This window comes from Pholcus phalangioides, unplaced genomic scaffold (genome assembly GCF_987345545.1).
Source record: "Pholcus phalangioides strain wild (caught in Gottingen) unplaced genomic scaffold, Ppha-v1.0 ptg000024l_1, whole genome shotgun sequence".
NCBI lineage: Eukaryota > Metazoa > Arthropoda > Arachnida > Araneae > Pholcidae > Pholcus > Pholcus phalangioides.
Genome location: NW_028301616.1, coordinates 18,479,899 through 18,506,744, shown reverse-complemented (window position 1 = coordinate 18,506,744; position 26,846 = coordinate 18,479,899). Strand labels below are relative to the sequence as shown.

General features: G+C 36.9%; 2 protein-coding genes across 5 annotated transcripts in view; both read right to left on the bottom strand.

Annotated features, from left to right (window-relative positions):
• Positions 1 to 26,846, bottom strand: part of Orp8 (Oxysterol-binding protein-related protein 8) — a 96,787-nt gene that overhangs the window by 50,528 nt on the left and 19,413 nt on the right. The window lies entirely within an intron of this gene.
• On the bottom strand, positions 8,403 to 20,023 carry LOC149068894 (uncharacterized). Its single transcript, XM_089250942.1, has 2 exons — positions 19,815 to 20,023; positions 8,403 to 8,978 (listed from the first exon to the last, which is right to left on the bottom strand). The coding sequence occupies exons 1-2, from the start codon at positions 19,930 to 19,932 to the stop codon at positions 8,521 to 8,523; spliced, it is 576 nt and encodes a 191-aa protein (XP_089107068.1). The 5' UTR covers positions 19,933 to 20,023; the 3' UTR covers positions 8,403 to 8,520.

Genomic DNA, 26,846 nt, shown 5'->3' with positions numbered 1-26,846 from the left:
ATGGGCAATTTGTCTTCCTACTTTTTCTGCCACCTCGTTTGGCAAATTGCCTATTTTAGCAAATTAATAATTGCAAAAAAAAAATTAGAACAAATGTTTCATTTGTGAGGGAAGTTCAAACTATGAATAGATTTGATGAAATAATTTGCAGAAGAAACTAATTTTTGATGCATTACATGTGGCTAGGAACGAAACCAAATGGCCAACGAATAATTGTTTTGAAAATCCTGATACAACGCCCACAGTGTAAAAGCCTAATCGAAACGGCTTTTTTTCCTAAAACATTTTTTTTTTCGTTTTTTCCCTTCCGCTGGTTTGACGATTAAAAAAAATCTATACAGTACAGCAGCGGAAAACCGCTATGCACACACTATGAGCACCCCTCCCGCATGAGTAAACCCAACATCACCTATAGAACAAGGCCTCCGCACGAAGCTTACGAGGTCAATAAAGGCCATTTCTCTTATTGCCATTGGATATACTACAAAAAAAAGGTAAAGATATCGCACGCTATATCCAATGGCAATAGGTGAAATGGCCTTCTTCAGTGACGTGACGAGCTTCGTGCGGAGGCCTTGTTGTATAGGTGGTGTTGGTAATCCATGCTCACTACCTGATTCGGAAACCAGGATGCACTATAATCGCACCATTGCTTCCCGATCTGATGCAGGTCGTACAAAAAGGACCGCCAGAACGGATGCATACGGTTTCTTCTTCCCCGGGTCATTTGCATATGCACGGTGTTCTTTTTTTCCCGATAAATTTCAACAGGAATGCTGTTTTAACATTTGCGGAGGGGCCGTTTCAAAACGCACGTTTGCGTTTCATTTTAGACCACGCATTTTTTGATGACAATTGCTTGTATTAGTGTGTACTATCAGCTCTTAAAGTTTTTCCCCCCATCTTTTCTGAATCACCCTGTATAGGTAGTGAGTGACCGAATGAGCTAGTGAACTAGATAAAATCAGTTAGTGACCACATGAGTGAGCGATCGTATGAATGATCAAGTGAATTATCGATTGAGTGAAGTATAAGAGATCAAGTGATTGGGTGACAGCATGAATGAACGACTTACTCGCGATCAACTATTGTTGATCACTTTGTCGGGGAATTTTCCGCATACGAATTCAAACAGCGATTAAAAAATCAGTGATCTTACTATGATATAAAAATATGGCCGCCGAATTTGGCAAATATTCTGAAAGCATCATTACGTACGCTACCACTGTTATGAGCAAACAAAGAAAAATGATGTCACAATGATGTCAGGAGAAGGTGAAAATTGTTTCTGTGGGGACATTATCTGTCGTCGACATGCTCCCCCACCCCCATACGAGCTGGCAGGGCTCCATCTCGGGGGGCCCGGGACGATTGTTTTTTTTAAACTATAAATTCATTATAGAGGAGCCCTTCAAAGATCTCACCCACAGGCCTGGCTCCGGGATGGGGCGTGGCATGCTCGTGACGGTGAACCAGAGATTTCCTCTCCAGCAAAATTTTTTCAAGTGAGGCAAAATTCCACGTCCAATAGGGTGTATAAGCACGATTGCAAAATTGGAAGCTCCCAAATATAACTGTCATTTTTGTAGAGGAAACAATCTCAAAATCAATGTAGAGTGTGCTTTCACGTGATATGGTCACTGGGCCACTTTTCATCCAAAAGAAGCGCACATGTGCACAGATTTTTTTTTTAAATGTGCGAGTGTTGCTTTCTATTTATATACACTGGTGAAATAAATTAAGAGCATTTGCATATTTTATCGAATTTCATGAAAAGAACTGAATGTAAAACCACTGCTTCTAGACAAAAATGCAAATCTTGTACGCCAAATACGTAAGCGTACACGTGTGTGAAGGCGGAGCCAGTAGAGAAACAGGCTTTATAAGCGCGCGTAAGTTAAGACGTATTTCGTTCGCTAGCACACCTCGGCAAATTTCTTGGTGTTACTTTGCAGCAATCGGTTAATTTCAAATTGTAACAGTAAAAATGAATAACCACCAACGTTTAGATGATGGAATGAGGTGGCGAATTGTGGGGAAGCTAGAAGCAGGCCAATCTCAAGTCCAGATTTGTAGAGAGTTCAATTTAACGCCCAGCGTCGTGTGTAACTTATGGAAACAGTTCCAGGATACCGGATCCATCGAGAGAAAGCCTGGGCAAGGTCGTCCAAGAGCCACGACGGCCAGAGAAGATCGCCATTTGTCGATTATAGCGAGGCGTAACAGGAGTGCTACAGCTTCTCAGCTCTCTCGTGACTTGCATGCAGCCACAGGAATCCGTGTATCAAGGGTGACTGTTTCCAAAAGACTTCATGAGAGAGGGTTGTTTGCAAGAAGACCTGCTGTTTGCGTCCCGCTCACTTCTACGGACAGGAGAATCCGTTTATCATGGTGCATAGAGATTGGAGTATGGATCAATAGGCGACCGTTCTCTTCAATGATGAGTCCCGGTTCAGCCTAAGCACCGATTCTCGCCGTACGTTCATATGGAGAGAACCAGGGACCCGCTACCTACCCTCCAATGTGAGGATATTCGCCGGATGGATTGGCCAGCCAGATCTCCAGACCTTAACCCTATAGAGCATGTCTGGGACGCTCTGGGGAGGGGAATTGCAACTCGCAACCCCCCCCCTCCGGGAACCATCCAGGGAATGAAAACAGCGTTGCTGAACGAGTGGGACCAATTGCCACAGGAAATGATAAACTGCCTTATTTCAAGTATGAAATCACGCTGCGAGACCTGTATATCTCTAAGAGGGGAACATACCCCCCCATTAACCCATCTATTAACCCATTTTTTTGTTTATTCTGCAACCGCTGTTTCATACCTTCCGATTCCAATGAGTGTTACGCACGATCATGCGTGTGTGTATTACAATTATTGAATGGTTATTTGTTTTGTATCAATGTATGTACATATCAAATTTCATTAAAATCGGTACAGTAGTTCTAGAGATAATCGACCAAGTCTGCAAATTCTCTTAATTTTTTACACCAGTGTATATATACTGCACTTTTCTTATCTTTTTCAATTTTTTTTTTTTTTTCAAAGTGTAGGAACATTCAATCTGATCATTTTAGTCGCACCATGATCATTTTCTACACGCGAGGGCTAATTAGTCCGGGACCTACAATTTATTGCCTATTTCGAACGTCAACTTTTGTCATTTCGCTTTTTTTTACACGTAGAGAGGTTAGTGCGCTCGCACACCAACCTTTGGTGTGGGACTCCCTGCGGTAGCAATCTTTTTCTGTGGCTATGTTGTCGCCGTTTCTGTTGTACTTCTGCGTCAGGGAATTGTAGGAACTGCTAAAACATAATGACATTTGAACCGGATACCCTATATAATCATCGAAGACGACGCAGCTCGAAAAAATAAAGAGGCAGCCGGATTACAATTTGGGGCTCGATAAATCCGTGATTGAGTTTGATAAAAATTTGTTTTGTTAACGAATACAAATTAAAAACCTAAAAATAAGCATAAATTTGTTGGGTTATTAAAGTTATACAATGTGTTCTTGATTCTAAAATAACAGGCGTTCTTTATTAAGCTTTGATCGGTAAGGGAAATGCCAAAATAAAGATTATTTGTTCTGATAGGGAATGAAGAATATATAAAAATACCTTTCTCTCTCTGAGTAAGCAATAAAGTTCACTTATACTACAGAGATGAGCATAACACATAATGAATGAATGCGCGTCATGATTTCGCACGGATAAAAAACTAACAATTTCTATATATACGGCTGCCTACACGGTTTTACGTTCGCAAAACTCACGTAGAAAACGTGTTCGGGAATAAACATTTTCGGAATATATAATTCTGTAAACATTTGTTTCGATGGAAATGCTATAATCACTTTTTTTACATGGAGCATATGAATTGAAAAAATGATCAGGAACTGCTGCGTGTAAGTCTAACGTATCAAATTGTTTACATTTAGGCAGATGCCACCAGAGACTGTTTCTCAGGCCCCTAATACAGTGTTCTTTGAGGCAGAGGCCATGCATATTCATACAAAAAGCCCTGAAAATTCGTAGGCCTTTGGCACATGCCCCGTTTGTCGATACGAGAAACAGGCCCTAAATGCCACACGAGCGTTACTTCACGTAAGGGATTTCTCCCAAGCTTAAGGTATGAAAAATCAACTAGAGTTGCTAGACGATCACGGAAGCGAAAAATCGCGCAGCACTTCACGGACGGGAGATCTTTTTGTATTTTGTAATCCGTTCCTGCGCGAAATACCGCATTTGTCTGTGTTGACAACTGCTTATCTCGAACCATCCTTGGTTTGTTGAGGTACTACTATCCAGCCTACACCATCTACAGGTGCAAATGAGCTATTTAAGCCAGGTCTTTTATATAGATTTATTAAGTTTTCTTCCCTTTTTCAAAGCGCACGCCCACAAAGGGCTTATAAAAATTTAAGGTGCATTATTATAGCCATGACAACGTGGGATCTTGCCTTTCCAGTATCGATTTCTACAATAACATTGTAGATCAAAAATTTTTATCTATTTTGTTCGTTTATTAAATGCTCTGTATACAGCATTATATTCAGGTCTCAATTTTTCATCTGTATCTCGCACGAGACTCAGAACTCCAGGATCATTCACTTTTATCCTATTTTCCCCAAGAAAACCGGAAAGAAACAACTGGTTATGCGTTGCGTGAATTTTCGGGTAAGATAAACGCACTCGTCTGGCATCAGCCTTATGAGGAAAAAGAGTTGACGCATGACAATTCATCTTGTACCGTTTTTCAAAAGAAGCTACAGCTTGAATGAATTTCATGAAGCGACCGATTGAATATATTCACGCAATTTTCACCGAAATTGAGATGTGAACGTCAACTTACAAATCGCAAAATGGAGTATCCATTTTAATTATTTAGAGTCCCACTAACGTTGAATTACCAGGAGTCTACAAAATTAAAAACGCGCAGGAAAAATTACACTGCACGAAAACTAGAGGAATAAAAAGAATCATTATTTTTTAATGCACATTATTATCGTTACAAAGCATGGGCGGAGATACGGGGGGGGGGGCACTACCCCCAGTATCAAAGGTGAAGTCGACTGATCTAATGCATATATATATAGATGAATTGACATCATCGTGCCCCCCCCCCAAGACTGCCAAGTCTATCTTCGCTATGTTACAAAGACGGTTCCAAACCGGTAATCAGCTGTGAAAAACTTCCGAAATTTGATTCGTGAGAAAACACATGCTTCCGTCACGCATCTGTTTGAAAAATGTTAAAATTATCCATTTACAATGCTAGAATTATTCATTCAAAATGTAAAAATTATTCACTGCTGAAGGCAGAAACTTTCAAATAATGGGGACAGAAGAAAATCGAATCGATGGGAGCAGAAGTCACAAGAACGGAAAACAGTCCACACAAGATAGAAGCTTAGGGCAACGAAAAGGAAAAACAAGAAAAAATAAATTCTGAAAGGAGCATAAAGAATGAAAAAAAAATGAGACAGGAAAACACACACACACATACAAAACATAATTCTCATTTCTGGCAACTTCGCGTGCGCGAGTGGCCATGAAAAGGAGCTGCCTTCGGCAAATGGGTTTATTTTCGGAAACTACAAATTGAATAAAATTAACAGGAAACGACCGAATAACAGTGAAAAAAATGAATGGCGAAGAAACACTGCGCATGGAAAATTTTCACGAAAACTTCAACTCGTACATGAAGTGAAAGTTTTGTTAATTTTATGAACAGAAACGGTACGTGAAAAAAAAGAAAAAAAGAATGCATATTGCACATGTACAGCATTTTGATTTATTTTTATACACAGAATTCGCTTGTGTTCACAAATTTATTTTAATTTATATATTTTATTTTAATATACATAATATAAAGAAAATTGTGGTGTGAAAAATCTAGAAATATGAAGATAGAGAATGAAGAAATAGCTAAAATAGCTTTTTAAATGGGAAAAGCGCTAGTGCGGCTCACTTGGTCACTTAATATATATATATGCACAGAAAGTAATTATTTGAAGAAAAAAGAATAAAAAATGGAATTCATGCAAGAATGAAATAGAACCTATGCAGTGGGTTATCACCAGGGGGAACCCCATGCATGGTTCGAAAAGAGTAGGCGTTTCTGAAGGGTGGCTATGCCTAATTGCACTAAAGATGCCAACCCTCTTTCCCCGACGCTTGCCTTCTCAAAAACATGTTGGACGAAAAAAAAAAAAATGACTGAAAAAAAGAGTAAAAAATATTAAAGAAAACGATATTTGAAAATATACAGAGCTTCAGGTTATAAGTAAAATGAAGCATGAGAAAAATATATACAAAAATACAAAAATTACAGGGAATTTTTACAAAGATTGAAAAAGAAATTCTCTAATTTCTGTATGATAAACCATGTTAAAACACATAAATACTGACAGTTAACGTCATCAAACCGAAAAGGTAATTAAATTGATACGAAACTTAAAACGGAGAGAAACTTTAGGGCTTCAAAACATTTCCCAAGAAAAAAGTTCCCCCCTTTCTAAAAAACCCGAAACCTTTCCACCTGTTCAGCTACGTGGTTAGATGTCCTGGAATGAAGGTCCTGTTCCGAAGGTGTGTGCGATTTTCTTGTCCCAAAGAAGCTATTAATTGAGTCTAGTACCGGCTTAGAGGAGGTATGCATTTATTACCCCCCCCCCCCAATTTCAACCAAAATTGGTTCCCGAAAATAGGGCGTTTCTTATTCATGGATAGTATTATAAAATTATACAATTCCATGTAATTCGCGATCAGATTAAGGAACTCCCCGATTTTTGGGCTTAGTCAAACACGTTAAAATACGGTGTCTGACTTACCCCCTAGGATATACAGAATTAGAGGAGATATAAAATACTTAGGATGGTCATCCACTAGAAGCAACCTCGAGATAACAAGTCTCCCCACAGCAGAATGCACCAAAAAACAGCGACATACGTCTCAGAAAAATGAGTATTGCTGAAGAACAATCTCAGGTGGAGATCTTAAGAAAATAGGAAAAAAGCAGTCTTCCGAGTATAAATTTTTACCGCAGAACATTTCTAGTCATCTGAAGGCCTGTTGCAGAACAATGCAAAACATTTTGCTAGGGAGACAAGTTCCAAGACAAGACCATGTACGCAAGTTCCAAGTACGCTTTGTTCCACAAGACTGTTAATGCATGTATGCGCAATTTTTTTTAATGAAGTAGACTTTCTTCCGATTTCAGCAGGTGTAAGCTAAGTAGCATAGGGAAAAGTGTTCCATTGAGAAACCAACTTTACAGAATATTTTGGCTTGCCAAAGCTAAAATAAGAGGCTTTCAAGGAGGCGAGATATCTCGTCAATGCCGCTTAAAGGGTAAGAGAACTTTAATAGAACAAACCGAGTTGAACTCTTATATTTTTATAATTTCTAATGAAATTGGAAGTTTGAAATGCTGATAACGAATTCACAAGCGCTCCTAAAATGTTTAGCTTATTTTTCTGTTTTTTCTCCCTTATTTGCCATTGCATACATAATTTCTGAAGAATGGTTTCATTAATCATTTCGAATTTCTCATACCTAAAAACTCAACGTACGGATACAAAATGAAGTAAAGTCGTTGTCGTCCAATAAGTAGATATTTATAAGAAAATTTCAAACTCCAAATAGAAAAAAAACGAGTACAAAATTTAGCTCCATAATTTTCCGATATCTTTGTTCCACGCAAAAAACACATTTATATCATGCAGAAAAAAAATAAAAGCTCTATGTAAGAAATGTGTGAGATTATCATATGAAAAGACGTTTTTTTTTTGAGAAGAAAAAATTTAATTTTTAATTTGACGTATAAATTGTTTCCTTAAAAATTCATACACGTGGGTTCCGTGTGAGAAGTTTCAAAAGTTTTTTTGAGGTGAGGTATTAACAACAAATACACATACACATGAATTTCTTTACACAAAAATTATTCAATGTTCAATTATAGCCTGCAAAATAATTTTCTTAACTCAAAAATTATTCGGTGAAAAGAATAAATGAAAATTTGGAACCGTTGACAAAGAGTAACAAGGAAAAAAGCTAATTAACCATGAAGTACCAATTTTTTGAGCAATATGTAAAGTTTCTTTTATTGCATCATTTTTTTCAGGAAATACATGCACAATAAGACAGAAATTTTGGTATAAAAATTAATTTCAACTTGTCTATGTACACTAATCTAAAAAAAACTTTACCAACAGAAAAAATCGTTTTGTAAATAGTTCCAAAATCCACACTGACCATCTGTGGATTCCATCCAACTTTTCGAAAAGCAGTAAAAAGCTTTGCATGAAACTGCAACTTGGTCATTACTACTTATATGAGTTTGCATGAAGTTTATGAAAGTTTTTTGCTAAAACTTTTAGAAGTCCCTCCCGTGAAAAAGTTCCTGTAGCTTTGAGGATTATTTCAGCTTTTGTGTCACTAGCAAATATTTCTCGCAGCTTCACTGTCAGTCAACAAGAAAAAAAATGAGTTACCTCTTCTATTGCAAGCACTTAATCTGGTAGTATTTCTTCTTCTGATATAATTGGCTCTGTCATTGACTGTTGTCCTTTGCGTCTAACACGATATAATTGTGATTTTATTGCTGGTAGAGAAGGAAAGTGTTTAGCGATTTCATATCCATGGTTGAACAAGGACTCTATCTCTTCTTTATAAATCGTTGCCACAGGAAGATCTTCTTCTCTCACCCGTTTCCTTATATTTGACAGACGTTTTCCAACTTCAGTGGCTGCTGGGTCTGGCTTGCAAGTGTGATCTGATACTTGAAGAACTTTCCCATCTTTAGATTTCATCATGCCCAGACACCTCGCTCTCCTCTCGTTGATACACCTCCAGCTAATAACACTATCCTGATTGGTTCGTAGTTTCCTATATTGGTAACCATCATATATGGCAGAAGGCTTCCTTTTAGTTGTTTCTACAATTTCTAAGGTATCCATTGGAGTGCTCACTGCGATGAGAAAATATTCAAAATGAACTTCTTGAAAATAAATTATTTTGCTTTATGTGTGCAATTTTGCATTTCATGTGTATCGACTTCTTAAGTGGAAGTGATAACAAAATATTTATAATGAACATATACAAGACTTCTTGAAAATTAATTATTTTGCTCGCATGCACTGTTGCATTTCATATGTACTGTGCTGACTTTTTTAAATGAATAAATTGTAATGATTCACTATTTACAATTTGATACAGAATTTGAATCTTTATTCTTAGCAACACTTGTCTCAAAGTAAAAACTTTTTCTCAAGCAGATTCCTCAAAGCAATCACATGCAAGATTGTTTTCAAGACATAAAATAAACTAATTGGCACCAATGAAACCAAAATCAAATCCATAAAATGAGAAATTCTTTCTCGAGAGCAGCTGATCATTTGACCAACCGGAAACACATTCCAAGCCTACAACAACTGTAATGCATAATATTCAAATATTTTTTATTGAGTAGCAGGGAAACAACTGTAGCCAATAGTGTGTCCGATAAATGCTATGTTAAAAGTCTATAATGGATTTTTTTCATTTAATTTTTTTTCTTCTAATTTTAATTCTTTCGAAATTCATTTTCTCAGTCTCTTAAATCATACACTTCATAGAAAGTTATGAAAGTATCAAATCTCAACTCAGTTTGAGTTTTATTTTTATTTTGACAAAGTACTTCTCGCATTCATTGCAAACATCTGATGTCTTGTTGGATGAGTAATTACCTCCACGAGGCTTCTTAGTTAGCATGCGAACCTACATCTCTCACTGGAAAATGTATGGGTTGGAATAAACACAGCACAATTTTTAATTGAAATAAAACTTTCATCACATTATCAGTCACACATTTGTATTTTACACATGTAAAATAGTTTTGACTAAAATATTCTAAATAACTATTTTAGCTCCAAAATGTAGAAATCTAAGTATGTAAAAATGTAAATCCTATAAAACGATAATCGCCTATATCAAGGTCGTAGCAAGAGAGGGCACTAGGAAGACCATTCCGCCCCTAAATGTGAAATAATGGCAATATACGCACCCCCCCCCCACCAAAATACCAGTTATACCCCCTCAGAAAAAAATTTCTGGCGACGGCCTTGGTCTGTATGAAGATATTGCTCTCTGGTCCCGATGCACTTTTCATAGTATTAATTTAATCCATCTATAACGATACGTTTCTCTGGTCCCTGGACTACCGTTACATAGGGTGGGTGTTTCATTGTATATCCAATGCAATTATTACACAATCAATAACACAAATGAATATATTAATAATATTCTGTGAGAATAAATACTAAAAATAACCGTCTTATTAAGTCAAGCATAGTATACAAACAAATGAAAAAAATCCTATTAGTCAAAAGCAAAAACTCCCCAAGCATTAACAAGAGAGATCCTATTCAAAATCGATAGAAGAGATGGATGAAATTGGAGTGTTCCTAATCATTAAGTGAATTAAACCTCCACAATATGGTAAGTGATTTGATTAAAGCCAAACATCTTTCTTTCCGGAAGAGATGGGAAAGAAGGGGGGAGGTGCTGAGTGTCGTTACGGTGAACGCGACTCCATATAATTCATTGTTTTTTCCGAGACGAGGGGGGGGGAATGAAGAATCCCGTGGAAATAGTTTCGATTTACAATTTTTTTTTTTTTAATATTCCAGGAATTTTTATCGAATGGCTTCTTTCTAATCGACGTCGGTGCTGCCCTAAACTCTCTTTTTCCCACTCCCACTCTATAGTATATTACAATTCACCAGCTGTACGCAACCACCAATATTACATCACAGCGGTAAATTTAATAGCTTTTGAAACATTTCATCACAGACCCGAAATGATTTTTTTTCCCGACATGCGCTTTCACGTATGGTTCGTTTTTCGTCTATTTCATTCACATCCACTGCATCATAAAAAGAAAGAAAGAAAAGCAAAAAAACGAACCCTATCATGTTACTTTTAGAGTGTTATTGCGAATGGTATTCGATCGAAAAAGGCCAACTTTTGGGAAAATGAAAAAAAAAAAAAAATGTCGAAGGGGGAGAAAAATAAAAAGCATTTGATGGATGGACGCTTGAAAAAAATTCATCGGAAAATAGTGGTGAGCAGTCCAAAATTATGACGAAAAATCCGATTTTTTTTTTTACTTTTCCGAATTCGAAGAATAAATTTATGCATCAGTAATGCAGCAGATGGAGAATCAGAATTTCCGGATGTCGATATTGCTATGCCAATCATGTATTGGTTATCATATACAAAACCTGGATAAGTTAAAAATAGGGCTGGAAATCCATTTTTAACTGGTTAATCATAATTTTTTATTGTAATTGTAATTTTTAATCGATTTAACCATAATTTTTAATCGATTTAACCATAATTTTTAATCGATTTAACCATAATTTTTAATCGATTTAACCATAATTTTTTTTCCTTTTTTAATCGCTTTAACCATAATTTTTTTTAATCGATTTCCCCATAACTTTCCAACCGCTTTAACCATAATTTTTAATCGATTTCGCCATAATTTTTTAATCGATTCAACCATAATTTTTTAATCGATTCATCGTATATAATTTGTTTTGAATATTTATGAATGCTTATCAGTCATATATATATATATATATATATAAACATAGTATTGGCAACAATATATTACTTGATACTATAAAAATATTTATTTTACACACCAATTTCCTACATGCGAATAAATATGAATATGCGGCAGTGCCCCCGCCAAGTCGAGCAGAACAAGCACAGCCGTAACATTTTTTTCTGGAAGCAACTTAGGCACTTTTGAGACCCTCATATTTCCTCATTGAAGCTGCTCAGAGACTTCAAAGTTGGCATATCTAGAGTATTTTACAAATTCAATTAAACCTTTTAATTTCACCTTTTTATCATTTGTAGTTCTTGAGGAATTTGAACTCGAAGTTTCATTATTTTGACACTGACTGACTTTTTCACTCGCTCAGCGATCATCAAAAATCTTAGGCACTTCTATAGCAGCCCTTGAAACATGAAATCAGGTATGAAGATAGTGTTTAGGATACAAAGCAAAGAAAAATTAAAAAATCCAGAAAATTTCTACCAGGATTGGAAATATGGAAAATTCGAGATATTACCAATTGTCGCCAAAAAAATGCCAAATGATTGCAAGATTGCTAAGTATAGTTGAAATTGTTCAAAATTTGAAGTCCGGAAAAAATAGTTTTTACATATATCGACAGTGGTGTTGGTTTAATGCTATGTCAATATATAAATTCAGTGTTAATTTCGAAAACAAAAATTTCATTTATTATAGCACTATTATGATTGATATATTTTCCTAAAATCACCCATTTCCGATGGAAAAAACGATCTAATTTTTATTCTAATTTTGTTTCAGGGACAAAAACGAATCCAAAAACATACAGGAAATATTTTTCCTCATGAATTTATCGGATGATATCATCTCTAAATGGGATCAGAAGGGTAAAAATAATGAAAGCAAATCTGAATTCGGCCTGCAAAATGTTAAAATGTACGTATTTGTTATGCACGACAAAAATATGAGATGAACATACACAAATTTTTGTAACAGTTATCATAATAATAAGTTATGCATACATTATCTTTGTCCACACTTTCGATCTCCATACTTTGCTCATTTCCTTTATAAATCATAGGAAGATATTTAAGAAGGGATTTTTTGTTCTAAATGGTACTTGGAGGGGGAAGGAAATAATGCTTCCCGAACAGCAAAACTGCTGTTCACAGTGGTAACACTATATTTTGGTCTTGTTTTCTAGAATTCCATTCGAACTCAATTTGAAACTAAAATCGTTTTTGTTGGATCGATTTGTATTTCTCCATGCCAAAAAATTTGATCAAAATATTGATTCAAATATTTCTAAAACAGTCACTTATTTAAAATATTATGTATAGAACATAATTTAAGACATCTTCAATCAGTTTCGTCAAATAAATCAAGTTAATTTACAAACTTTCAATGAAAATCTTAATCGGATCAATTGAGTCGATTTTAACTTAACTACATTTTTTTTAACTGCGATCAACAATTGATCGATTAATTGACCCGATTAATCGAACCAGCCCCACTTAAAAACTACCGCTAAGCCACACCCACACATGTACAGTACGCACTTTTAACCGAACGATGGCGATATCTTGGATTCTAAAAGTTGTAGAATGAGAAGCGGTTTTCACCAAAAATTATAGTTTGTGATTATAGTTACCTGGCTATGTGTAATTCGTCTTGATGAGGAGGTCATCTACATATTTAGTATTGTTCAAACTTCAAAATCTTTAATACAAACCATTATTTTTTCTATCTTATCTGATTTATCGCATTGACCCTAAAAATAAAATTTCATCGCTGTAAGTATAAAAATGAGAGAAATATGAGTGAAAATGTGTTTGGGGACACTCCCAACATTGAGAAACTGAATTTGAAGGTTGATTGCAGGGGGAAAACACACACACTGAAGTTTCGAACGATAAATACTCCATATGCTACGCGAGTGTTTAGATTTAGTGCTATTAAAAAATAAATCGTTTTTATTTTATGGAGGTGAAAAACAAACTTTTTTTTATTACTCTTCATTTTAGTGACTTTATATCCGTGATTGAACGAATATATATACCATAATTATTTCAAATGATGTCAAAGCAATTGTTTGTGACGACAATTTCGTCAATTTAGAAAAAATATAAGAATTTTCCGTCGATCGTTGCACTATTTTATATTGTAATTTTGTTTCATTTTGCAATTCCCCAATTTTTAATAATGCTAAAAAAAAAATACGGATGAAACGAAATGCCGTGGTTTTAGCAGAGACGACTCCACCAATAACCACTACCCTAAACTTTGCGCACACTAAAGCTAAGAACATAGTGGAAGACACGAGCAAAGCGACATGAAAATCATTGCTCAGACAACAGTTTAGAAATGATAGTGTTGTGTGAATATCACTATTTTTAAATATTTTAATCAGTTTCTTTTTTTTCTTTTTTTTATGTTCGTTTTTTAAGTCTCGGGAAAGCATTAACGTTTATGGTGTCAACAGAGAGAATTGTTTCCCCATTTATTTCTTATAATAGCGGATTAATAAGAAAAACTAACTGCGGTCAGTATCTAATGCTAAGAAATACACGCTCAATGTGAGAAGCTTCTTTGGCCGTAGTCGCAGTATTCCCCCCCCCCCCCCCCATAGCAAAGTCGGGCATTGGACCAGGAGCTCCTAGAGAAGAGCTTTAGTGCAGGAGATAGTCCGTGGAAAATTGCAATGTTTTCCTCTTCCCCACACACGAAGCCAGCCTGAAAACACGGAATTACTATACGGGCCAGATTATAGAGTCTCTACTGTAAATAAACGGATTTCATTTAATATTATACACTTCAAAGTCCCAGGCGCAAAAACATACGATGACACCACTTACTCGGTACAGAACTTTAGGGGAGGAATAAAAAATTATATACCTCCTTCTAAGGTACAGGATAGAGGGCTGGCTCCCCATTACGAGGGGAAATTTCAACCTGATACAGCTCCGGATGATTAGGCTTCTACATTAATTAACAGTTACGATAGATACTTAGAACAAACTATACCTGAAAAAAAAAACAGTATACACCCATACAAGGAACTACTAAACCCTTTTCCAAGCCGTGCCACTCTACGAATTTTAAAACTCAGACCATGCGTTTTACGGGACACGAGACGACATTCCGTTTCTGCAAAATATAATAATATATATAATATTGTTCGGCTATTCTCTTATTTTTCTAAAAATGTTCAGTATGCTACTCTTTAGAGTTCTAAATTGTTTTTATTTTTGAGTCATAAATTCGATTATCGCAAAAGCAGATTGCGTGTGTGTGTACGCATAACGGTAGAAAGTCCACCTAACCAACATTGTCTTGGTTAGGTGGACTTCCAGTATCTCTACAAAATTAGCCACGTTTTTCTGTATATCTTGTATTAATAAGTGGAGAATACACATCTTTCTATAAATACAACACAATGTTGGCGTGGACACCCCCCAATAAACTTTGTAAGAAGACTTAGAACCCCCTCCCCCAAGAATTCAGGGGAAAAAAAATTTAATTGTATTATACAATGCATGTCCCCCCCCCCCCCCCACAAATGATCCTGAATCTTGTACACATGGGACGTCCAGCGCAATTACAACCAGAGATAAAATTCATAATTATTTTAAGAGTGACTAAATATAGGTTTAGCAGCCCACAAGACTCATAAGGATACTACAATTTATAAGAAAATTATTGTTCAAGAGTTGGAGATAATTTCTTTGAAAAAAAAAAAGGAATAGAATTTCTTCAATTTTTGGAAAGCGTTCGCGTGCCGCGGGTTGGCCACTCCTTTGATATACATAGTATAACCAAAGTTTTAACAGCTGGCTGATGCGATGATGAATTCAGAACTAAAAATTCAACTGCTTCCGTGGAGTCAAACTATCATACTCTTGCATGCCGGACGAGTGCGCTAGACCACTACGCATGCGAGAGGATAGTGGTTCGATTCCCCACGGCCACGGAGGCAGTGATTTTTTTTCCCCCGAATTCATCTTCGCATGTCAACTGTTAAAACCTTCATATGAGTAGCGGAGAGCGACATCTTCAGATGTATACAGTACGTATCAAACACTAATTTCCTAGACTAAGAGAACGTTGTTCTTAGGAAATATTCAATCTAACCGCGTATACGTAAACTACTTTGACACTGGTAGTAAAATAAAACATCTTCATTCCACGAATGTATCCTGAACACACACCATATTTAGAAACAAGAGCAAATATCAACTCTGTAAACACGATAATGAAAAGTAGCTGTGCTATTGGATAAGTAAACAAGGGAAAGGATGGACAACGCCCCTCACAACAAAATAGATAGAGAAGAACCCCCCCCCCCCCCATTCACAATGAATTCGTGATAAAAGCCTATCACGATATAATGCAGAATATATCGACATTACATCAAGCACTGGAAGGAGGGGGGAGTCTCACACACAAGCCAAAAAACAATTACACACGTGGCAATGCAGAACGCTGTGGTCGAATGATGATTGAAAACTCGAAACGACGCGATAAATAACAATGAATGCATATGCACGCACGCATTAATATGTCATACGTTTACCCGAGCTAGGGTGTGAACATAGTGGTCCGTATTTCAGATTCTGGAAATCCGCGTCGTCTAAAACCCGAATTAAACCGTTCATTAAAAACCCGAATTTCAAGTTTAAAAAAAGTTGAAATTCGGGTTTCCAGAATCTGAAATACGAAAGCACTATGTTCACATCCTATGGTCTTAAAGCGAGGTTTTTTTAATGGTTGCCATATATTTCACTGGTGCCATATATACACACACCAATACTTTATATTCCAATAATATAGAGTAATTTCATGACATTAATTTCAGACTAATTGATGGAAATAATTGATAAAGGTTTAGTCGAGTAACTATAATTTTAAATCAAACAGTACATGAGTTATTGGGTTAAATATCATAAGCAAATCGGAATGAATGTAAATAGTATTAGTATTACTATTTTTCGTGTTCATCTGCCATTGTATGCACACGCATAACTTAAGACTGGGGCGTCGGAAATTATTTATGCCTGTGGGTACTCGGGGTATTTTGATCTCTGAATCGATTCTGGGGGTTCCCGAGCACCCACAGCACCCCTGGCTCCGAAGCTATTGATTTATGCACGTTGTTGACAGTGGACGAAATTTTGATCACCCGATAAATTGATGGGGAGAGATTCGATTTCAAGTCATTTTTTTACAAATTCATTTTTTCCCCTTTTGGGTAGCGTCCTTTACTAGGGAATAAAATATGTTCTAGCGTGTGACAAAAAGGCTTTGAAACAGGGATCTGCAAATACACTCAATGGACGATATACTTTAATGATTTTTCCGCTTAAAAATTAATCCGCTTGTATGAATGCCTTATGGTAATGAAAAAAAGTTTAAGGACAACCGAAAAATTACTATATCTTGAAAACTTGTGGAACATGAAAATTTTAAATTGATATCTAAGAATAAAATAGAAAACATAAGAATAGAACTAAACATTTTCCAGTATAAAAAATTAATGAACGCTGCTCTATCTCAGAAAAAAATTGCTAACTATATAGCATACATCAGACCCTGGAAAAAAGTATGACAAACGTGTTTTGAGAAGTCACGGAAAGAAATTTGCATATTCGGCATGTTGGCTTAGCAGCTGAGACTGCCTTGGTCGGTCTTGCGCTGTGAAATCGGGTTGGTCTCTAAAGTGTGAAGATGCCGAAGGCAATACATTTATGAGAAACTGAAAACGGCAAAATCTTTGCTTTCAGAAAAAATGGGATTTCTGGTCACGGAATTTCGGGAATTAAAAAAGCTGTTTGCAATTTCATAAAGGATCCCGGGAATTATGGACTGAAAGCTCTCATATGTAGATCTCTTACTATTTGTCGAAAAAATTTCAATTATCCAGTGCTTGTGTGAAAAAAAAAATCCTCCGGTATAATTCAGGAGAAATACAACTTGCCTCGCACACGCCGTCGAACTGCCTGTAATGCGTTAAAACAAATCCGAATTCGACCAGTATACAAAAATAAAGTGCAAACCTTCCCTTATAGGCAGGCAAAAGCGAGTTCAATTCGCGAAAAAATACACATTTATGTTTTATATCTTGAGAGAGACGATATTTTTTTTCCTTCGAGGTAGTATAGTATTATTGCCTACAGTATAAATAACAGAAAACGATAGTTTTTTCCCCTCTTACTTGTTTTTTTTAATTATTATTATTTTGTGTTCGGGGGGGGGGGGGCATTTATCACCTCACAATCGAAATAAAAGTTCTTCTTGAAAATAGGTGGCAATTTCTAGAAGGTTTGATTTCCAATGTGGCAGAGTTATAATCGGGGATGATAACTCTGCTGATCAAGAAAATTAAAAACCGCTTAAAAGGTTAAGTTGCAAAACCAACTAAGAGGCGTATCAAGACATTCTGGCAGAAAATCTACTTCTTGAAGCACTTCTCATAGTTTCTGGACAGTTTTTGTTTCAACAAGACAATGCTTCTGAACATGTTTCAAATTCTAATGTCTTGGTCTGAAGCCAATTCAGTGGAACTCGTTGACTTTCTTTCAAACCGAGAACAATTCAGGTCTATCGCCATAGGCAATTCACTACGTAGTGAGTTGTGCCGGAAGTGTATGTGTACTATACAGTCTGAGTGCGTATCGTATCAAGTGTTGCATTTGATATTTTCAGCAGCCATCTATATTTCAGAAGTGAAGTATAATGATTGAATATTTGTACCGTTTGTAGACTTGTTTTCTGTTGCGAGACTTTTTAACGGGGATATCGGCTCACATTCGAGACTTGAAGTTGCTAACCACAGAAAACCAACTTCAGCCGACCACCACTGTGGTGCCAGTGGAGTTCGAACCCGGGATCTCGCGATGCGAGTCCGTCATTATGACCACTCGATCGCCACAGCGGCAGAACTCGTTCACTGGCCAGCCAGAGGTCCTGATCTGAATCCTGTAAAGAACTTGAGGAGCATTTTGACACGAGATACTTATAGAAATTGTACGCTGTACGAAAATAAACATTACCTTATGGCAGCAATCAATCAGGCGAGGAGGAAGATTCCACAGCAAATTATATAATATACAACTTGCTGTGGAATCGTGATGAATCCTAATATGATATCTTGAATAATAAAGATTATAGAGAAAAGGGAGATTTTCTCTTGATTATCAAAATGATTTTGAGCATAATTTTCCAGTGCCATTTACTATAAATTCACCAATCTTTTTTCTGAGAATAGTGCAGCACTCATCAATTTTTTTCCCCATCCCCACAGGAAAATGTTTACTTCTACTTTTAATTATCACTTAAAAGTTTTCATATAGGGTTTCTCAACAGGTTTTTGTTTTGGCAATTTTTCGGTCCTAAAAACTTTTTTTCCACCATCTTAGCCCACGTATTTCTTGTCATACACAGTGGACCTGTTACGGTAAATGTGATAAATCTGTTATCACGCATAGTCACGGATTCATCCCATTTACCGTAACAGAACCAAGCAGCAACACAAATGACGATCAAACAGTTTAAACAAATTTTTAAATCACGTTTTATGTGTTTTTTTTTATCGAGAAATAAGAGCATAAGAGTACTCGATGTTCAAGCAACGATAATGTTATCACGATTATGTCAATCACGGTTTTTCAAGTAATTTATTGATTTAAAAAAATTAGATTTTACATATTTTTTCTCAAGTATGAATTTATGCACCAAAAATGATTGAATTATTGTAACATTTTTTTGAGTCTGGGAGGGAGGGGTAATTTTTAAAAGAGTTATCAGTTGTGCGCTTTTCGCATCTATAAGAGACCTCTAGCTCGTCGTATAAAAGAGTTCCCACCAGATCAGTTGTTCTCAACCTTTGGAAGTCCGCTGCCCGGTTCAATCATTTTTTAAGTAGAAAGCCCAGTCATAAGCACGATTAATGGGAAATAAATGGAGAAAAATGAGATGAATCACTCACGATCCGGTCTGACTGATGCCGGGGCCCGTTTTACTCGGTCGAGTATAATACTTTTTAAATAAAACTGCAAATATCTTTGCTTTTTATGCCTTAATAAACTTTTATTATAAAGATTTAAAAATCAAAATAGTAAAAAAAATATATGATTCAAAAACATCGATTTTCGCCCGGCATGAACAGAAGTGCTTTAAACACCATGTAAAATTCTATACGAGGAAAAATAATTTCAAACTCACTTTTTGGGTCAACCAACACTGGCAACGAACCACTGCTTTCTGAAGACTTGACATTCACCGAGAACCCATTATAGTTCGGGTGAGCACTGTAGCTCCTCCGAAGCCCGTGGAACTTCATGGTTTCGGAGACGTCCGAACGTATCGGCCGAATCCTAGTCCTTGAATAACTCTGTCGCTACTTAAGTCCGATTAACGTGGGACCTCGTGGCGTTTCACGGTCGCCCAGGCGGTAGTTCGTAACGATCTACACCCGCGAACGATAACTCACGATTCTCGAGCTCTTGTAGCTTGCTATATTATTGATGAGTTTCACTGCCGGGAGAGAGAGAGAACCCAAGGCCAGCTCAAGCATCTACCAGCCGTTTTTTGTGCGAAGGAAGAAGGAAAGAAAAATTATCATCGCCATTGTCTCGAAAATTAAAGCCTCAAACATTTCCTGTCCTATTTGCTCACCGTTTCATTAGAAAAACTCTGAAGTACGAAAAAGGAAATAAAAAGTCGCAAAATCCACGAATGAGTTTAAAAATTAACGTTTCGAAAATCCACGAAATCCTTTTCGCATACGATGCGCACAATCCTAAAAAAATCTGATGATACTTTCATAATTTAACTGTCAAAATCGATTTACATGCGTACATACTTTCTCCGCATTATAGTCTACAAACGCAGCTCATTTGCCGATGGCTTCTGATCAACTACCTAAATAGATAGCCAATGAAGAATCAACAAGTGAAACTAAGGTGTTTCACTTTCCACTGAAAAACGTCAAGGGTCGTAAGTGGAATAGATTTCATTCCACTAAATACATGTTGAACCGACACGCACTAAAATTAGTTCCCCGTTACATACAGTACCTGGAATATCGTGAATTGTAGTAACATTTTCTGGCACACTTTTTGTTGAGACGTACTCTGAATGCAGGATGTAAACATATCATTTCACCTCTTATCTACTAGTCGTAAAACAATTTTTTCATTACAGCGACAGAAGATATCATAATATTATAATAAAAAAGGAAAAAGAATGAACTTTAAAAACTGCATTAGGCTCTTTCTTTGATAACGTTGAGTTGTGTCGTATGATAAAGGTGTATTACCCTCCCTGCCACATTGTTTTGAATCGTTTAATGAAGGAAACAAAAAAAATATATATCAGATCAGTGGTTCTCAACCTTTGGAAGTCCGCTGCCCGGTTCAACTATTTTTTAAGTAGAAGGCCCAGTCATAAACATGATTAATGGGAAATAAATTAAGAAAAATGAGATAAATGATATATGATGAAAAATGATGTAACTGTATTTTCGATTTTCATCTACACTACCATCGAAATAAATTGCCAGTACATTGGCAATAATTTAAGTGAATTATTCAATCCCTTCGTAGATACGTGGTGAAATTTAACTGTAAATAAAAATTTATTTCATCAGTACAACCTAGATGCACTTATAAGTCAAGCTGGGAGAAAAACCACTACAAAGAACATTCACTTTAACGAAAACCAGAAATTACCAACAGCATCGTTACAAAATGATTTTATCAAAAACAAAACACCGATATGTGAAATGGCTCAAAAAATCACTATTGATGGGGAGGGGTCACAACCATTTTCGTACGGTTTGCGGTATTATCAATAGCGGAGAGTGACATCATCCTTTCATAACTAGCCATCTGGTGGCAGCGTTAGCAGTTGAGAGCTTGGCCTGAGTCAGGTTTGGCCGTCCATGTACGGTCCCTTTCAGTGCACACGAACTTCAAGGAAAGATCGAGATTCGTTGCCTTTGTAGTCATTTGATCATTTTTGTTGCACCACGGTCATTTTCTGCACACGAGGGCTAATTAGACCGGGACCTACAATTTATTGCCGATTCCGAACGGCAGGCTTGTTTTTTATACTCGTCGAGGGGTTGGTGCGCTATCCCCTCGATGGGGGACTCCCTGCGGTAGCAATTTTTGCTGCGGTCAAGTCGCCGTTTTTTATTGTACCCCTGTGTCAGGAAAGTTTTCTGACAAGGACGAACTGGGTATCGAACTCGCGACACCTCTAAACATCCTTTGGTACTTTAGGCGAGCATCTTATCGACCGGGCTACCGCGCCCGCCTTTGTAGTCCAGTGCGTCCACCCGGAAAGTGAAAGAACGTGGGTTCGATTCCCCGCAAAGGCAGTTGAATTTTCTCTCTTCACAAAAATTCATCTTCGCAACAGCCAGTTGTCAAAAACCTTCGTATGGATAGTAGAGAGTTACGTCATCCTTTAACAAATCTGGATTATATTTATTTGAAAAATCGGCGATAAATCTGGTAACCTCGTCCTAAGCCAACCGCACTTTAAAAAAGGGGAAAGGAAAAAAGAATTAGGAAAAAATGTAATAGATAAAGTAGATAAGTTTTTTTGGTCCCTTTCCCTCTTACAGGCATATAGTAGAAAGATACATTATATGTGTGAAAAAAATCCTTGACAGGAGTAAAAAAAAAAAGGAGGGAAAGAAAAATCAACTTCAGTTGATTTGAAACCACCTTCAGCGATAAAGAGAAAGGAAAGAAAACATAACTTGTTTGAATTTATTCCACTGGCGTTTGAACTCAATATTACGTCCTTGATCGCAAAAGAGTTAAACACAAACAAACGGTATCATAAAAAATACCTCGGAAAAACAACTGCTAAACTCACATTAGACGAAAAAAATTAACAGAAATTATCACGCGATTTAAATAGAAAAATTAAAATTCTTCTCGAAATGAAGAAAATATACAAATCGGCTGTGAGACTACAAATGGCTAACAGTAAAATAAAAAAATTCTGGGTGATGATAAAGTTGGTAACAAAAAAAAAGTAAACGACATGCGAAAAGGAAACAGCCAGCTCAACTTGGTAAAAACACATAAGAAACAAGGGAACAACTACAATTCCAGTCAATTTTCTTGAGAAACTTTCTTCCCCCATAAACTTCGGGTTTTTTTTTTCTTTCAGTGCTTTGAAGTTCTACAAAGAAGGGGAAATGAAAGGTTGGAATTTCCTCTTTTTCCCGAGCATCAATCCTCTACTGCATCTTTTACTTCTTTTTTTTAACCTCTTTTCCCCTCTCTGTACAAAACTGCTGACATTGAGGTGGTAGCTTCCAAGTGTATAACGGATCGAATCATCTCCCCCGTATAACTTTCTACACTCGTTATTTCTTTTTCTCGTCCAAAAAAAACCCTTTTAACTGTAACATGCTGATAGAAGTTCTGCGCTGCCTGAAGTTGATTTTTCAAGAATGGACACACACAGAAGGAAAAGTTCACTCAATAATTCTTCATTACAATGAGCTTTTTTTTTTTACTGGCATTAGAAAAAACAATCCACAGTGAGCTTAAACTCCAAGCGTTGGGAGTTCTTTTGGAAAATAGTCAGATTTTGGAACAGAAAAAAATATTACCTAAACTTATCATTCCACTTATAACGTCAGTTTTTAAAGATTCGTGCCGACACAATTAGCTAATAGGGATTATTCGTTATCAAAAACGTTACCCTATACTACCCGATTAAAAAGTCATTTTATTCTGTCCCTGGAGATTGCGTTATGACAGTCAGAAGCAATACAATATTTAAAACCAGCCGAAAGCCGTGAAAAAATCAAACACGTAATAAAAGGTACATGCATGCATTGATATCTTCAGCAATGAAACGGTGTCCAGGCGTATAACTCTGTATAATAAGAGTATCAGGCAAACGATATTATAAAACTTATCTGAACGAGAAGCAAAAACTGGTGATATGAAAGCTCAAATGCCCTAAAAAATTTCCGCTAAAAAAATATAAATTTATCTCGGGGTTGACTCTTGACTGCACTATATAGTCGCAGCTCGTTTCAGGCTCGCAACCAGGATCCTGAAATGGTGTCAGATACGTTGAGTCGCACTTGCGTACATGTCAAAGGGCTCGAGTAAACAAGTGCCACTGTCAGCATATATGCGACAGTTGCCACAGCTAATCTCGAGTGACCGTTGTTCAAGTCCCGCCTGCTTTTCAGCTACGCATAGGCGGAGATAGACTTGGAAGTCTGGGGGAGCACGATGATGATGATGTCAATTCATATATGCATTAGATCAGTCAAACTTCACCTTTGACGCTGGGGGGGGGGGGGGTGTATCTCCAACCATGCAGCTACGAGCAATTTCAGCCCACGCGTCGTTGGGATGAGCTGCATTTACCGTGCTTCTTTATAGTAAATGTGATTTGAACTCCGCAGGCAGCACTGTGGTGGTCAGCTGAAGGTGATTTTCTACGGTTTTCGCCCTTCGAGATGCGAAAATTCGAATCGTTCGCTTTTCCATTAAAAAAGTCTCTCCAAGCAGGCAGACCTTCAACACGATATTCATATTAGCACGAAAATTCGGGCATCTGCTATTTCCACTTCCAATATAGAATGCAGATGGAAGCTGTTTTCGAACATAAAACACGCAAAACTCGGGCAACATAAATACTTTATATATATAGGACCACACATAACACTTTTAGGCATGAACCCATTCGTTTGAAGTTCCTCAGAGGAATGTTTATGTGCATGTACGTTTTTTTAGTAATAGTATATTTTATAATTAGGGCTATAATTTATTAGGTCCCATCCAGAAAATTTAAAAAATTATTGCCAAGTCAACACATTGAAAGTGTAGACTTTATGTGTATTCTAGACTTTAACTCTTAAACTGCTCCTATTATAAATAGATAATGAGAGTAGTAACCTGGGAATGGCTTTCTGATGATTTGTGATATAAATAAAGAAAAAAAAAAATTTTTCCTTTCCACATATAGATAGGTTTCTATCCGACTGTTGGAACAAAAAATCCGAAAAAGAACGATCACGTATTTATGACTCTAGCAAAGTGAACATCAACAGGAGCAACTGAAAGAAAAGACGGCAAATAAGCATCAGCATCGCATCAAAGACTCTTTTACACCTCAGCTCTAGCGCTTACTTTTCTTACAATCTTGGCTATATCTTGCAAGGAAAATGGCGATCGATTTGACCTCCCACAGATGGTGGAAAATAAAAGAAATAAAAAAAGGGAAGAGAGAAGCGGGGGAGGCTGCTGACTACTACTGGCACGATGCCCATCACTTTCCATAACAGATACAATCCACTCATTCGCGGCAGCATATGCATCAGAGTATATTCATAATATACACAGTAGCAAATGCATATCATAATATACGCATCAGAGACACGTAATCAAAGGTCTGCATATGTATGTGCAAAGCATGTCTGTTCATTCTATCATTCTTTCAATCAACGAAATCAACGAGGAAAAGCAACAGACACACTGCTTTCGGTATGATTTTTTTTTATTGAGCAATCTGTCGCGTTATAAAGCAGGGGCGGCATAACTGCCGAATGATGCGCACACGTTTGGAAGTACTTCACTATTCAGTACAGTTTTACCCCCGACTTACGCCACGACTGCCGGCGTAAGTCGAAAACGACGTTATTCGAGATAAACTTTGCCAATGGTAATTGGGCAAAGTATAAACCACTCTCCTCTAGACCAGGGAGGAAAATTTGCAGATTTTCTTCATTTTTCCCTATTTGTATTTTTTAAATACGACTCTTTCGGGAGAAACATTTCTCTCTTAGAACGCGACGTGATAAGCCTTCAAGCTTTGTTCAAAATTAATCTAATTGAGAATAAATCATGTTTAGGAAAAGACATTAGGTAAATTGGGGTGGCGTAAATCGAGGTATTATGTACATTTAAGGTCCACGCGCAGAGGTCCACTCTATTAACCTTCTTAGCAGCATTTACAAAATACCTTGTCTCCATAAACCCCTCTTATTTTGGCAATGACGAACTCAGACACTTCGTAACTTTGCTTTTCCTAAAGCCTGTCTACATATTCTACTAGCTCGATTTGACCGTGGAGTAATTAATTCGCGGCAGCATATTGCATCAGAGTATATTCATAATATACACAGTTGTATCCTTTTGCTTTTTTTTTCTTCTCTTCTTTCTCCGCCCACGCACAAACCGATTGCGATCGCAGCAACACAAGTCACTTTGAACCCACCGTTAGTGGGTCGTCCCAAGTTTGAGTTGGTCTAGTGCGCATTGCTTTTCTCGAAATGAAATAGTTCGTGACAGCCAAACAAATTGACGAAAATTTCAGTAAACCAACCAGAACAACGTATAGCAAGCGCATGTAGACGTGAATTTACAAACCATTGGCTATCCTGACGCGTTGCTTGTGATCATGTTCTCGCAGGCTCAACGTCACACGGATGTGTAACTTGTTGAGCCTGCGAGCAAAAATATGTTCTAAAGGGTGTAGGCGCCCCTTAGAGAACATATTTTTCATTCCCTCCAACCTGTCAGATCAATTGCCAGTGGGCAGAGTCAGCTTTTGTTTACATTTTGATAACACAAGGACAGGGTTGTCTTAAGAGCATCGTGAGCCCCCGGGACAATTAATTTTTCTGAGGTCCTACCTGAAAAATTCGCGAAAATTTCAATTACTTCTTATTTTTGTGAGGCCTCTCTTCTCTTGAGGCACCCATGCGTCAAAGACGGCACTGTACAAGGAGTGCGAAACGGTGATCGAAAAATACACCTTTTTCCCCTTTCCCTCTAGGGAAGTATATGAACACACTATGCTTACAGTAGAAACAACAGAAAGAGACAGGGTACTCTATTTTTCTTCTTCAATTTATTCTCAGATTTGGGGGAAAGCATTATTACTTGCACAAAATCAGAAAAAAGTCGTCTTCTTTTAAAAGTATGTGGTACAGAGGTTTCGGTTATTTCCAGGGGTGTCAATTATAATGCGGATCAGAGTAATTTATAAAACCTCTGAAAGGGTTACGTTGATCAACAAAAGGAAATTTTCCGTTCACATTCATAATAGCGCAAAAATACTGACTGGTTATCAATTCATATGTGTCACTGTCACAGTTCTAAATTTATGACTCACTTCATAAATCTGATAGATTCAACTAACTTTTGACCATATCAAAATTCACTGATGACAAAATGTTTCAGTTAAATGCAAGTGAAATACCGG